The sequence below is a fragment of the Montipora capricornis genome, chromosome 13, assembly GCF_036669925.1.
Source record: "Montipora capricornis isolate CH-2021 chromosome 13, ASM3666992v2, whole genome shotgun sequence".
NCBI classification, from domain to species: domain Eukaryota; kingdom Metazoa; phylum Cnidaria; class Anthozoa; order Scleractinia; family Acroporidae; genus Montipora; species Montipora capricornis.
The window spans coordinates 41,035,252-41,051,134 of record NC_090895.1 but is presented as its reverse complement, the minus strand read 5'-3'; the positions used below and the strand labels follow the sequence as shown (position 1 = coordinate 41,051,134).

Genomic DNA, 15,883 nt, shown 5'->3' with positions numbered 1-15,883 from the left:
CGCAAACGAAGCATATAGGGTAATTTGCAGATAATGATTGAGTCTTATGTCAAAAAAATTTAAATTAAGCTCCACCGAGGTGTACAATTTAAACAATGTCAATCAAAGAATCATCCTAATAACAAGGAAGCGAAAAACAGCGGAAACAGATTTTGTTTTTTATTCATCGCACCTGCCGCCGCGGCCGGAATAAACTTCTTGGACGATTAAGAAATCTTTGTCTGGTTAGTACACACAACAGAACTTGAGGTGAGTGCTTTGTAATCAGGTCAAACTATGGTAAATTCACGAGTCTAAATTATGGGAGTGGTTTACTCAAAGGAAGAAAGCCGCTGATGAATCACGCTGAAATGCGAACGAGTTCGTGTTTACAGTCTTACAATTACAACCAGGCCTAACTATAGCTGGATTTCTTAGTTTTTCCTCTGAGAATAATTATTAAATCGAGACGGTATTATTGTGCAACAATTCAGGTTGAGAACGTCTTGGAACAAGTTACTCGAGAAATAACAAGGGAAAAGGCAAAAATATTTAAATTTTTTCCTGTTCTCGGAAAACGGAATATTTCTTTTGTTGTTCATGATTTTCTCAATTCCCGAGACACCAGCATACTCTAAACTAAAATGTCCGCTATTCCGAGCATTTTATAACTCAACTCCGCCCTCGCTTATGCATTCACCGTCCCTGTAAAATCCATGGTACGTATCACAGCCATACCGGGCGGGTTACACTTCAGGCATACGGAACTGCTAAGATCAGGATGAAATTTGCTGTGCCTACACTCTGAGTTCATTTTACTTCAGCTATCCGGCAAGCCAGTACTAAAAAGAGGGAATACGCTCGATTAACCGTGGAGGTTTATTTTCTCTCGACTTCATGACAAGCTGGTGGTAGTGGACTTACACGCAAGTCGACCCCTCACTGAGTCGATTGAGCGCGCGAAAGATCGAGCGACCGCGGACTACACCAAAAACCCAAGCGGGCTTTGAGAAAGTCTAGTAGGAGCCTGTCGTTTGAAACGGCAAATTTGCAAATGCGCAGAGTGTCAAATTAAATAGAACAGCTCTAAGTTTTAAAGGCGCTGTTACACTGTGAAATGTTTCGTGCAACTTGTCCCTCCACAATGTCGCCAAAACATTGTTACATTTACAATGTAACAGCGCCTTGAGGCATAATTATTAATTCATGATACGGCAGTCCTTCATTTACATTTTATCACTTCCTTTCTGTGAAAAAAAAAAATTTGTACACCCTTCTTGTTTCTGATATCCAATTGTTACAGTCTCAATTCGCGAAGTCCTAAGAGAACAACCAGCAAAGTATGCTATCATCGATACCAATATGATCAATTAATATATTCCTGGAGTATGTAGTAGTTACATACAATAATAAAACTTGATATTTTCTGTAAACTTTCCTTGGTAAGGTTGCCACTTATTATGTTATGTCAGTTATGTTACACGAAATGTTAAATAACTTTTTCTGAAGTCACTCAAAACTGTGGTTGCCAAGGACGACTTGATTGGTTTACGACGGCTAATGTTTCGTTGGAGAAGAAAGCGCAAGTTATTTGAGAAATAACACAATAATGATTTTCTAATCGGTTAGCCTAGAAACCGGCATTGAATTTTGAAAGTACGGTGTACTTCAGATTCGCTGCCTCTCAAATTTTAAACCTCATATGCCACGTTTGACGATATGTAAATTTTTCAAAGTATAGACTCTTCGTCACCAGAAATTGTTTTTAGGTTTTGATGGCTAATATTTCGCTGATTACAGAAAACGAAAAGGCCTGATCATCTGGAGATGATATATTCTTTTTACTTTTGACGCCAATTTTTTTATAGCAAGATATCTCTTACGAGAAAATAATAAACAAAATTTTGAAAATGATGTCAGCCAATTGTTCTCATCCCATGGGTGCCTGAATACTCAAGGACTTTGTTTTTCATGAGAAAACTCGTCCCTGCTCGAGTTCCATACTGGGATGACTACTTGATTTCGTATCACCGTGTTTACATGATGCTTACTTTATTTCATATCGTGTTTGCATGAAGCCAAGCTTGACGTTGATTAAATACATGTAATTTTGGATTGACGAAAATCATTCTTACAATACCCGTTTCAGGCCACCCTGAGGTCAAGTTCACACCAAAACAAGTGATTGTTCCTCGTTTACATGATAATGTTGCGGGATTTCGTACCGGAATAAAATTCTCGCTTCGTTACAGAAACCGGGGTGAACTCACGCTGGTATGACTCGTTCCGCTATGACATCATGTAAACGAATGCAGGGCCACAAGAGGGAAACGGAGTGAACTGGGTCCGGGACTTAAGTCGCCTCGGTATCATGTAAACACACCATAAGTTATGTTGGAGCACGTGCTGCCGGAAACCGTTTCATTTACATGTGCACAGACACTAACCAAGATGTTTAAGGATAACGTAGTCACACCTTGAGGAATTCCAACTTTATGACTCGATGATGTTTATTCTGTTTCGATGCTTGCCAATAATGACTGTGTCGCATGACGATGCAGCAAAGATTGTGATGACGGTTTGTGAATTGTGCTAAACCTAGACTCAATAGGCTATTTTACGAAATATCAAATATTCAGCTTGATAGTGAGGCAGTGAGGACAAAAACAATGGAAACACGTTGGAATGAATGTGAAAAATATTTACACATCATTTACTTTCCTTTGTCTTCGTCCTCTAAACCTCTCTTTCAAGCTGAATTTTAATATATCGAAAAAGGCCTATTAAAACACTTCCAAGCACAACCTCGTTCCCCCTGCTTCTCTCCACCGAGGTGGAGGCGGGCGCGGGCGGGACCCCGCCCTTCCCCATCAGGGAAAATCCCTGGGAATGAGGTTGTTCCAAGCGTCCCTTTATTTACCTACTTCCACTGAGCCGATAATGGAAATGGTAACCAACAAAATTTCAGGTACTATTTTAGCTTCCGCAACACAGCGAACATAATGATTAGGCCGTCCTCTTCTTTTTTTTGTTAGCGACAAATGCGTGTTTTTTGTTCCTCTGCGTGTCACTTAATAAAGAGAGAGCATCATGATTACTGCAATCATGAGGTTAGTGGTAGATTCATTTAAAACTGTCGCCCAGAAGAGCCATTAAAGGGCCCGAATGCTCGCTGTGGACTCTGTCTGTTGGCTTTAGATACACTTCACCACAGGAAGACTTGAAATGGAGGAAGGAGCAAGGGTGGCACAGTCGGTTAGTGCGCGGCCTTGGTGCAATTGGTCCCGAGTTCGATCCCTGGATCTCACATCCTTGTGTCAACTTCTTTCCTTTCAGTGTAGCCTAAGTAGCTTTAAATACCGTTAAAACGGAGCACTGATGGAAAAGAGGGGGGTAAAATGAGCGCACCGTCGGCTTCCTGGGAGACCTGGGAGAATACTCTCAAGAGAGTAAAGGAACTACCGACGTTAAATAAGGTGTAAAATAGAAAATACAAATAAAAATATTGCATGCACATCGGCAGTGTTCTTCTTTTGGCAAAGACGTATTTGTCAGGATTATCACAAAAGGGAGCAATGTACCCTTTTTATTTAAAGGATCTTTTCATAAGAACGCTCGTTCTGGGATTAACCAAAATTTTAAGAACGTATTTAAGCTGAGAGTCAGTGAAGAGCGTCTCTATTTTGCTCATTTGTTTATTGTTTTTTGTGAGTATTACTGATAAAAAAAGGTAAAAGAAATGTAAAACTGTAGTCTAATAGGGAAATTCACTCAAATATTTAGGCACAGTTTTCTCAAGTTCATTAACAATGTGGTTTTTTTCTTGCAACAACTCAGTTTCTAGTCGAACTAAGAATACAACCTACAACGTCAAGAACATGTTAAGAACGTTTTCAGGCTCAAATGGCTAAAAAGGAAGAGCTTCCAGCCTCAGCCCCAAAATTAGACGTTCTTATAAAAAAGATCGGCTGTTATGCCAAACACGATTGTGATGGCGTTTTCCTCAGTGGTTAGAGCAGTGAGATCTTTGCACGATCCATGATTTTGCATTTATTGCAATCCCTCGTGCGGCTACTCTGTTGCAGACCAATTAGAGGCGTTGCGGTCATCAGGCCCAATCTGATTGGCCATAATTTGGCGGGACCGTACTTCTGAAATTAGATGATACAGTAAACTGATGGGCCAAGGCCAATTGAGGGAGATCTCTCGTACCCCAGCCCATTTATCGCCGAAAATCGTGAAAATTTTCGGATGCCACAATTCCATCTGTATCTAAAATATGAAGACGGCCTTTAAGCCATGGAAACTGATTCACAATCATTTTGCTTTGTCATTGTTTCCCTATAAAAAGGAGTTAAAAGACCCTTTTTTCTTTTAACAAGTCGATCGCAGGTCATTTTACAAATGGCTTTTTCGGCCCTAAAATTTTTCGGGACTTTTCTCTAACCCAGTCCCCGAATCACCGTTTATTATTATTATTATTATTATTATTATTATTATTATTATTATTATTATTATTATACAACTGCTGGAAAATCTTACGATGATAAGAGTTGTAGAATCGTAAAACAGAGGTCGGAAAATTGGAAGAATCTGGATAAATCTGACTGTAAAACAAACTGCTCTATTTTTACTATTTGCCAATTTTATCTACACTCCTCGCAGTAAATCAAATGATGTTTCATATTATTATTAATTTTATTACCGTGACCGTAATTATTTTATTTCTTTCATTTTTTACTGTAAAAAAATCACGTTTCATGTTCTTTTTTATTATTCAAAAATCATCATTCTTTCATTAACAAAATAAAACTTGATAAACGGTGTAAATGGTCCAGGACAAATGACTACTAATCCCTCTGCAGCAATGTCAACATAACAGCCGTCTTTCATCCGCATACGAGTCAATTCTACTGTAAGCGTTAACTATGGGCAGTCGCCAGATTCGTCAGATGCCATGGTCAGTCATGCATGTGGTAAACTTTTTCAGTCTTTTGTCTACGTGACCACTAATTTTCCTGCTAACACTGAGCGGAGGGACTGCTGAAACGCTAAGTCATTGCCAGGCTTTTGTCAAATGTGCCCTTGAGCACAAAAGCGAAGATATCGTTGACGTCACCTGTTGTCATTAATGTACCAACCACAGTCTCATTGGCTGTCGAAACAAAGGGTCTTTTGTTTCTGTGGTTGGCACATTTGAATAGCAAAAGCAATGTTTGTAAACAGATGTCTTCTCTATTGGTCACAGCTTGTTAACTTCATAGTAATAGTTATAATAATAATAATAATAATAATAATAATAATAATAATAATAATTATAATACATTTTGGGTATTATCACTATTTGCACATGACGCTTTAGAATACAAAGCGATAGATTTAAAATTAAAAGGTTCAAAAATAGAGAAAAGTAAATAGAAGTTGAAAGCCATTGTAAAATGGTAGGTTTTTAAGCAATTCTTAAAAGTTTCAACAGAGTTACTCCTTCGTAAGAGAGAGAGAGAATGTTCCGTAACTTTCTAAGATACATTTAAAGTTATTATAAGCCAAGTAGCATCAAACTATGTCCAGTTAGCTTTTTGTTTTGTTTTATAATTTTCGAAGAGCTCAATCCATTGAACCGAGCTACTTAACAGTTCGTCCTTTCGTATCCCGGTTATTTATGCAGTAAACTGAACCACCACCTCTCAGAACAGAAGTGCAATAGCACAAAAATCCTGCACGGTACTCTGCATTCTCGGTACCGTCGTACCTATGTTTTTCGGCACGGCACGGTAAATTTTTCGTGACTATACGGGACAAACGGAAGGCATGGCACGGGTACCCGTGTCGGAAATTATCGGGGTGCGGAGAATATGATACTTGAAAAGTCCTAGCACCTTCTGATTCTCTTTTATCCTTTGGACAAATTAAATTCAAAGACCCATAGAGCGGTTTTCGAATGAGCGTCGTAAAACCAAAACCAAAGTAATTACTTTGGCCAATCAAAAAAGACGGAGACTATCCAGTACACCAATCAAAACTCGAAGTAATTAAACGTAGCCGACACAAAGCGTGGGAAAATGTGCACACGCGAACCACGATTGATTTTGGTTTCATTTCTGATTGGTTGAAAAAGTGGGGCGAGAACTTTGAACCAATCACTGAGTGAAGTAATCATAAACCAAAGTAATTATCTAATTACTTTCGACACTCAATTGAAAACCACTCTATCTACTTTAAATTTGTCTTTCACTAGAACGTATGTCGATGTTTCGTTTGAGTAATTCTAACATGTAATTGGGACACACCCCATTCAAACGTTTGTAAACTAATGCGCACTTATTAATCTTTGTTTCGTGAAAACGAGGTAGCCAATTAAGTTCTCTAAAAAGATCTATACTATTTTCTCTAGTATCATCATCGAGAATAACGCGTGCGGTACGCTTCTGTAGTCTGAAGACCTTATTCAAATTATCAACAGATGTGGAAACCCACTCACTAGAGCCATATATCATAGTTTGCTTTATCATGGCATTGTAATAAATAATTCGTTGATCTAAAGGTAAATAACGCCTGATTTTTTTCAAAACAGCAATACGCTGTGTTAGCTTCTTACATAGGTTATCAATATGCTCATTAAAACTAAGCTAAGTGTCAATAATTACATCAAACAGTTTTTGAGACTGGACTTGTTCGAGTTCGACTGAGTTGACATGTACAGTGAGTGAAGTGCTGCCCATCTTCTGATGTAGACGTTTGCCAGCTACTAACATAGTTTTAGTTTTGGACTCGTTAAGTACCATTTTTGTTGTCTGTGGTCCATTGTGCAGCTTTACCAACAACAGCTTGAAGAACTTGATTAAAGGCTCCAGGTGCTGATCTATAATCAACTTAAGCACTGATTGTAGTATCATCCGCATATATGTCTGCTGCTGAATCAATATGAGAAACAATATTGGCCCCAGGATACTCCCTTGGGGCACTCCAAGGTTTACATCAATGAGAGTTGGCTGACACCCATCAATGTTTACATATTGCGTGGATCATTCAGATAACTTTCAAAGAAATAAACAAACAAACAAACAAACAAATCCTTCTTCTATTGCTAGCCATGGGGGTTTGGAATGTTTTCCGCCGTCATTTTATCGCATCGGCCCTGATTTGCAGTCTTCATTTTACACTGATCGCAAAGACTATGCATGGTTCTATGGCTTACAATGGATCTTTAAGTTATCAGCCCGCAAGATGCAACACGTACAGGCTATTTGGCCTCGATGTGGGCCTCTTTAAGCCACATAATAATTAGCAAATGTTTTCGCAAGTGAAGTGTTTGAAACGGTTTATGGAAACTGAAGTTTCTGATTAAGTCGTTTAATCGTCTTTTACAGGCATTTAACCTTGTCAATATTAAACAATGGATTTGTTTGTTTTTCTCCATCTCAAAAGGTCACCATTCACGTCATTATTTGAAAGTACAAGTTAAATTGCGAAATCAGTTCCTCTGAACGCATCCTGTATAAGAGAAAAGGCAAACATTTGCCATGGTCACGTATCCAGATGACATAAATTTTAAACCAATCAAAATCTGTTACCTTGTTCTTATGAAGATAAATAACATAATAAACAAATACCGATGAATTGTAATCAGCTAAATTACTTTTCACAACGCAGGTACCACAAAATGATGACGTGTGAAGCTCACTGCGGAATAACATCATCATTCCGAGCTTGTTGCCAGTCAGGGTCATGTTATCAACAGTTTGATGCCATTCCAAGCCAAACCTTGTGTATCGGCCGTAGTCTTGCCAATGGGAATAACCGGCATATGATGGCTGCAGCTCAGACAGGAAGTCCTTATCGTGAGTAGATTAAGTCAAATTCATTTCACCTTCCAATGATGGCTAATACATCAGTAAGAAAATTCCACGTTTTGCAGTATGGCGAAAAAAATATCGAAGCGGCCGTATAACGCACGGATTAATAAAAAAGTTTCTCCCTTTTCGCGCCATTTTAATAATCACTTTGTCTTATCTACGACTGATTATTGGTTTCACGTTGGCTCCAACGCGTACGGTATCTCATTTGGATTTGTTATAAGAGCCAGCACATACAAATGCGCTCGTTTTAGGGAGCTAACATACCGTATATGATAATATGAGTTATCATTACAAATGGCAGGAAAATGTTTGGTTTGCAATTTCCTAAATGGTCATGACTTAATTACGGTGTTTGAAGGTATTTGTTTAATCGTTAAATGCATTAGACCTTGAAGGCATTCAATTTAAATCGGGCGTTGATTGAATTGAAAGGACATTAAATGACAAACATTTGCACAAATTTCGAATGGAATGTCTAAATAAAGGCATTTATTTACAATTTAAATGCATTAAAGCTTGAAGGCATTTATAAACAAGCCATGATTCATTGTTAAGGACATCCAAAAGTTGATTGACAAACATTATGAATGGATACCAATATCAGACACCACTCAATACCATTATGCGTCCACTTCCTGAAGAGCAAATTACTCTTGTAAATCACTGAAATGAATCAGAAAGCATCCAAGGTCCTCGCAGTTATCACGCAAATGGTGCAAAGGTCGACGAGAACGCGGGAAAGCGATCAAATGATCATGTCTCCATCGGTTTTCAACTAACTGTCGAAGATTATTAGATTAACTAGTTCGGGTCCGAGTCGAGAGAAGTCCGATTGATTCGGGGTTATTTATCGTGATAACTGGAGGGTAATCGCTAATCGGGCTTCAAAAACGACAGGACTGCAAAGTTTCATACCTTGGCTTAACGTCTTCCTTTAAAAAATACGGGGGTTTACCTCGGTGTAAAAACCTGTGAAACTTTTTCTTTGTTTTGTTAGCTCGTTATAGGGTTTGGTTATTGTTTGATGTTTTTTTGCTCTTTTGTTTTCCTTTGTGTTACGTCATCTGTGAGTTTCACATGTTTTTACACCGAGGATGAGCCAAATACGGAGGGACTTATGGTTTTGGAAATTCTCCCGAATAGTTTGGCCTCGCAGAAACCAATATCCTAGACAGAAATGTTGGGACAATGAAGTCAATAAAGCACGAGCGGTTTCATGGGCATAACCTTCTCCTCCACTCCCTCCCTCCCTCCCTAAGTACAATGTTGATTAGAATCAGGGCAACATTCTTGGCTGAGCATTGTTTAGGGTGGTGGGGTGGGGGGCTCTTGGCCCTTGACACCTGGGCCTCTATGAGGAGAATCATTATAAAATATAAGCTACACCTTAAAATGAAACGATTTTTGCTGTTATTGTTGAAACTGTCCCAATAAATTTCGGCCAGGATTGCAGCTTCCATTAGGGTCAACAGTGGGAAACTTGGTGGGCGAAGCGAAGCGAGGGCGCCTAGGAAAAAAAAAGTCGCAACGCCCCATTTCCTTCTCTTTTTACCTGTTCGCCAGTTTATTATAGTCCCCTTCAATTGCAAGCCCTGGTCCTTGGCTATCCAATAAATGCCCTCACCCCGGAAGTCGACCCCCCCAAGAACAGGAAAACGCACGCATGAGCAATTTATTGTTAGTCTCCGATTGGCTGAGAATGCGGCACATCACAATGCGTTCGATTCTCATTTAAACCAACCTTCAAGCACCAAAGAATTGGTTCTGTTTGTTTCTTGTTTTCTCAGTTTCCGCGCATTCGACTGTTACAAGAATGGCCAGCTACAGCTCGTCAAATGAGTGTTTCCTGAGACCTTTCCTAACCAGAGAGGAATACCTATGGTGCAGCAACTTGGGCACATGGTCAAACTGTACCACCTCAAAGAATGTCATATCCCCCGTCGCTTACCAACACGGTACTTCCGTCCGAAATTTCACAGGGATATCAACGCAAAGTCGACCTAATTCTAATGGTTACCCTTCTTTTTGTAACAGTGGCTTTGATGGCTACTTATGTGGCCAACCAGCGTGTGTTCCAAGGTCCCACGCCCCAAAGACGTCTTTATCGTCAGAAATTCAAGACAAAATGACCACCAACAATCCAAGTCACCTTTCAAAGAGCACAGTTTACAAGAAAAGCGCCAGTGAATGCAGTCTCGGGAAAAAGAAATTTACAAGTGCTTCACATTCCCGTGAATGTATTTATCATCAGCCTCGTAGACATATGGAAACAAACACAGCTAAGGATACAACCAAAGAAATTCATATTTCTACAGTCGTTCATAAGGGGTCTACATCTAAAACTATGAGAAGAATTAGTGAGCAGTACCTATGTGGAGATAAGAGTTTTGACGAAATGCCACCCGTTTGCAGCTTGACTGTTCGCCAAGAAGCAAAAAGCAACAAAACGAGATCCACTCTTCTTTACAATACAACAAATAAGGGTTACCAACACGCCGAAGTAAACAAATCTTTTTCTTTCGCCGGAAAGCGCAAATCCTGTGCCAAACTAGAAAATGACATTTATCTGAAGAACAAACGAGCAAGGATTGATCGTATTGTTCCAGAGACTAACGCAGTGAATACAACCATCGAGTTAACTGATGCATGGAGAAAATACCTTGATGGTTCTCTTTCAATTAGCAGTTACAGAACCAGAAATAAAACAACCAATCGTGCTCAGCAAATGAGAAAGTGTCACAAAGATGGTAAAATGGACACGACTGCAGTGACTTCGCGCCCTTTTGGAAAGGAGGGCCTGATCCGAAACAATGGCGGCAAATCTGTGGAACTTGCCAATAAGCTTCCCAAGGCAGCCAAACCAATCCCACGACAACTCGTGAAAAATGGTGGCAAAAGGTTACTAAGTGGTGGTTATGCCTTAGATTATGATACTCTGCCAAAAGTTGTGGATGTGCTACCCTCGAATGTAGCTACTTTTATATCAGGATCGTTCAGTTCAATCAAAGAATGAGTTCCTCATCAAGTTTGTTATAAATTTTAACCCTTCGACTCCCGTGATCTAAAAGTTCATTCTCCTATCTACTTCCATTGATGTCTTCGTTGGCTAGTCATGAGCAGATGAGAACTTGCTGTTTTATCAGGATCAGCATACTTAAGCGGATAATAATCTTCATTAATGAAAAAACTAGAGCAGCCTGGAAAAATCTAGGATTGGATGGAACCCTGAAACATAGAGGATATTAGATAAATAAATAAAACTAGTACTGGACTTTAACCTGAAACTTAGCGACGTTTCGCCTAGAACCACTAGGCTTCTTCATGTAGGATCGTTGGTGCAGGCCGAGATGCATGATGGGACACCACGCAAAGCAGTGTCCCAAGAGTGAGACAAACGAAACCTCAGTCCACCCCTCCTGTTTAAGGAGGGGGCCTCGACCCTCTACCAGATCACCTCCTTCACTCCCCGCTCGAACCATCGCCCCTCCTGATGTTAAGATTCTAGACAAGGAGGCGCTATGGTTCGAGCGGGGTTCAGGTTAAAGTCCAGTACTAATTTTATTTATTTATCTATTTATTCAACTGGATGTCTAACATTCACCGTTTTCTTTATAGAGGATATTACATACATTGCTTTATTTAAGACTAACAAACTTCATCCCTTGCAGTATGTTACATTTTCATAAAAAAATGTCCACATTGCTATAAAAATTGACCGTGCGTTTCCTTTAGTTTCTGTTTCGACTGGTACACCAACGTATCCGCCATGATCAATCCCTCTAATCCTTACATTTCCAACGACACAAACTATGCAACGCGCCTTTCATATTCAGTACTGATAAAGTGATTTGTTTTCTTCCTTGCTTCAACATCAATTGCCCTATGTGATTACAGCGTGGGCAGCTGTAGTGTCAATTATTAACCGATATTCACCGAGGAAAAAAAAAAGATAGGTGAGGTGAATAATTGTTTTAGTATAATTTCAAAAATTTGCATTTTCTTTTAAACAATTAATTTCTTCCTCTGTCACCTCAAGTGCAACCAATGAGCGTAGAGAATTTTCAATAATCACCTATGTTATAAGACTAAAACAATTTACTAAATACTGGTAAGTTAATTATGGCATCGGTGATCTTTTCACGTGTGAATTATCATGTTTTCGCGCGAAAGCTGACCTGGGGCCGGTTGCTTGAAGCCTGGTTAGCGCCAACCGTTGGTTAAAGGGGCTAGGTCACGCTATTTTAGATAATTTTGTTTAATTTTGTTATTTATGAGCTCTTACCGTCAAATTGGCAGAGCAAGAGTCTTTCATTTGCAAAATCACGGCCTCGTAACAACTGAGAATGATTTTCCAGCTCTATAAATGACATTTTGATATAGACTGATATAAATTTGAAAAAAGGTGGGCAGCGCCGACGTTTTTCAAATTTACCCAAATTCAATCCATTTCAACCCTCTCCAGTTTTGTCCATCCATGCCCCTTCTTGGCTTCCCTGTGTTTTGTTAGAGTTCTTCAACAGTTTTGAACAGTTATTTTGATATTTTAGCCAATTCTATGACCATTCGATCAGTGCTGAAATTGCCTAAAATTGCGTGACCTAGGTATCAAAACCTATAAGTTTCCATGGTAGCGCTAATCATGCTTCGAGCAACCCAGGCCTGGAGCCCGTTTCTCGAAAGTCCCGAAACTCTACGGGTTATTTTCGGGTGTCACAATTCCCTTTGTATCTCAAGAATGGAAAAGATTTAAGTCGTGAAACTCTACAGACATGTTTCTTTTAGTTGGCTTGAAAACATGTTAAAAGATCGGCTTTCCAAAACAAGCGGTTGGCAGTTTCGGGCCCGAAATTTTTTCGGGACTTTCGAGAAACGGGCCTTAGAAAATAAATGGCCTTTTCTCATTGGTTACCATGATGAGCAATTAAAGCGTACTTGATTGGTTCTTTTTGCACGCGCGAGAATTGAACTTTTTCCCCCCGCGACTCCGCCGCGATGGAAAAATGTCGCCTCACTTGTCGAATGTTGCTTAGAATTGCTACGGTTGTGTTTAAGGACGTATTGGTCGATAAGCTCAAAGAAATCGAAGAAGTCGACACTTGAAGGTAAGGGAAGATTTGGCAAGGTCTTCATTCGATTTTCCATTTCAAAGCTGGCCTTAAATTCAGAAACCGCGATAATGTAGTCGGAGCATGCAGATAAATTATAAGTTAAGCTTACTTTTATACTTTATATTTACACTTTTAAGCTTGTACTTAAAAGTATTTTGTCTTCGAACACTGTGAATACAAACAAGCAGTAGCTTGCGGACCTTGCAAACATTGAAAGATAAACTCTTAGCTCAATTATTGAGACATTTTTTTGAGGGCGATGAGAACTTTTTTTTTGACTTAGAGAATAGTAATTTATTGCTCATGAATAAACTCAATGGACTAAGTTGTGCAACATCTTCAGGTGTATTGCAATGGTTTCATTGAAAGCACATATTGTATCAAACAACTGACAGCTCTTTTTCTCCAAAGCATTTTAACTTTTCTTATTCATCCCCGCTAGTCAACTTGTGGCTTTTCTTTTACTAACACCTGACAAAGAGCCAGAAGTGATACATGTAGCAGTAGGGAACAACAACAACAGCAACAACAACAACAACAATAATAATAATAATAATAATAATAATAATAATAATAATAATAATAATAATAATAATAATAATGATAATAATAATAATAATAAATTTTATTTAAGTGTCAAGTGTATTTAGGGCTGAGGCACGAGCTGGGGATACTACATAGAAATCAAGACAAATCATCTCATATGAAATCTTAGGATGATTTTTGAGGAGAGGGGCAAAAAAAAGAAAAAGAAAGGAACTTTATTTAATAGTCTAGTTGTTCTAGCGCTGTAGCCCTAATTAGAAATTAACGCAAATCATGTTAAATGTTGGTTTTTGAGGAGAGGGGAAAACCTGAGTACCCAGAGAAAACCTCTTGGTGCAGAGTAGAGAACCAACAAACTCAACCCACATATGACGCCAGATCTTACCACTGCGCCATCCCTGCACCACTGCAGCGGGAAAACTGGAATAACCAAAAAAAAAAAAACCAAAAAAACCAACCACATGCGATACCATGTCTTGAAATCAAACGTGGGCCACATTTGTGCGAGGCAAGTGCTCTCACCACTGTGCAATCCCTGCTTCCCTATTCAACACCTTTTATCAACCTAAACACCTACACCTTAAATGCGATCAACTCAAAGAGCCACTCTGATTTGTACACCTAAGAGAACAGGTTTATTTCCTGAAATAGCAGCCATTTCAAATCCTAAATTTTGCACATAAACAACAGTTCTTTTTCCACCCTGAGAGCATTGTCCAAAAGTGATGATCCTTGCCATTATTGACCACAAAATAATGCACTGAGATTATTTCTGTTCACTGTCCGAAAATGATGTAGTAAAAAGAATTTTGTTTAACACTCTTCTGACTCCTTTTATACTCACAATGTATCTTCACAAGGACAATATGCGTAGTAAACCTTTTCCTCACAAGACTGATCAGGGGTTTCAGTAAAATAATTTAAAGTTGGTAGCTGGTATGAGTAGAGTTTGAGAGAAATTTACTGACTGTATTGACAGTTTGGGGGCAGCCATTTTAAAAGTTCACTCCCAAACAACACCTTTCAAAAATTGGTGATCGCATTTGGACGACCTCATGTTGTCATTGTCAAAATGAGTTTTAATCTTAAATTTGAAAGAAACTGTCTTTAACTTTTGTCAATTTAGGGAAAAAGTACATGTAGCTGATTTCTGTGAATAAAGTAGCCAATGCTTTTTGTCAACTGTGACAATCATTACTTATTGAACCCACTGAGTAACAGTTAAAGATCTTACTGTCTAACACCAGACATTTTTACTGGTTAGTGGGGGCCAATTCAGGGGTTAAAAAGTTAATTAACAATAATTATTATTCCATGAGCGCGCGTTGGATATGAGTTGGCTATAACCAGTCTCATATCCAACAAGCGTGAATGGAATAATAATTGCTTTATTGAATTTCTTAAACTCCAAAAGTTTAGAAAGTACAAAAATTTCGCACCTTTTCACATACATTGTACTAAGTCTTCTAAATCTCGGAATTGATCCAAACTTTCCACAAAAACTTTTTTTTTGCTTTATTTAAAGAGAAATTTCGCTTTCCAGCTAAAGAACTTTTAGCTTAGCAATGCTTAGCGCAATGATTTACCGTATGAGGTCCAAGTAAGGTATGTAGCTGATAACCGAGATTGAGTGAACCGATCAGAGCAGGAGAAATGCATTAACTGAGGTTGAAAATTAATTTAAATAAATTGTTATTATCCTTGCTAAAAGCAGGTATTAGTCAAGAATACAGGATACCGGTAATTACATGGTGCAACACAGAGCAACAAATGACTGTGAACTTCTCAGTCGATGATGGCGTTGGACACTGTACAACAAAATGTGATTATCACAACAACAACTTAATTTGCATTGTGACTTGTCCTCAACTATTAAATACACCAAAAAAAGAAACATTGTTTACTTGGGATTACTATAAAGGTTTGGCAGGAATATTGTCCACCCACTTTAGAACGGTGCCTCAACAATTTTAATCATATCTTGAGGGCTTTGTTTACTTCCATCTGATGTTGTACCTTTTTATAAACCAACCACTATTATAGACTGTATTCATAAATGGCAGCCAAGAAATTATTCTTTTGTCTTTGTGCTAATCATTCTCATTAGCCTCACTTTGGATCAATAATTCTTTTGAATGTTGTTTGTGCTATTGATATGCTCTGTTATAAATCAGTAAGTGTTTTGATGCATGATATTGGCCATGATCTTGTACCTCAAAATCTGAAGAACCTAATCACTAGGATAGCTTTGATTCATTCTTATAACACTAGAACTGCAGCTGCTGGTAAATTTCATGTAATTCATTCACGGACAAAACAGCAGAACCAATACTTCTCAAGGCTTGGAGCTAGAATCTTGAACAAAATACCCTTAGTTGTTAAAATCAAAAC

At 38.7% G+C, this 15,883-nt stretch overlaps 1 protein-coding gene across 2 annotated transcripts; it reads left to right on the top strand.

Moving 5' to 3' along the window:
- Positions 1-48: 48 nt before the first annotated feature.
- On the top strand, positions 49-13,398 carry LOC138028666 (uncharacterized). Of its 2 annotated transcripts, XM_068876269.1 has the most exons (3): positions 49-249; positions 7,633-7,820; positions 9,626-13,398. In XM_068876269.1, the coding sequence occupies exons 2-3, from the start codon at positions 7,643-7,645 to the stop codon at positions 10,849-10,851; spliced, it is 1,404 nt and encodes a 467-aa protein (XP_068732370.1). In that variant the 5' UTR covers positions 49-249; positions 7,633-7,642; the 3' UTR covers positions 10,852-13,398. The 2 variants fall into 2 exon arrangements, with proteins under 2 accessions (XP_068732370.1, XP_068732369.1); XM_068876268.1 differs by lacking the exon at positions 49-249 and having other exon boundaries at positions 5,924-7,820.
- The last annotated feature ends 2,485 nt before the right edge of the window (positions 13,399-15,883 follow it).

What these genes read in the sequence shown, in the direction of transcription:
- LOC138028666 (XM_068876268.1), top strand. Translation starts at nt 7,595, where the DNA reads ATGAATTGTAATCAGCTAAATTACTTTTCACAACGCAGGTACCACAAA. An exon ending in TCAGACAGGAAGTCCTTATC is followed by an intron (nt 7,821 to 9,625) that starts GTGAGTAGATTA and finishes TTGTTTTCTCAG; the next exon opens with TTTCCGCGCATTCGACTGTT.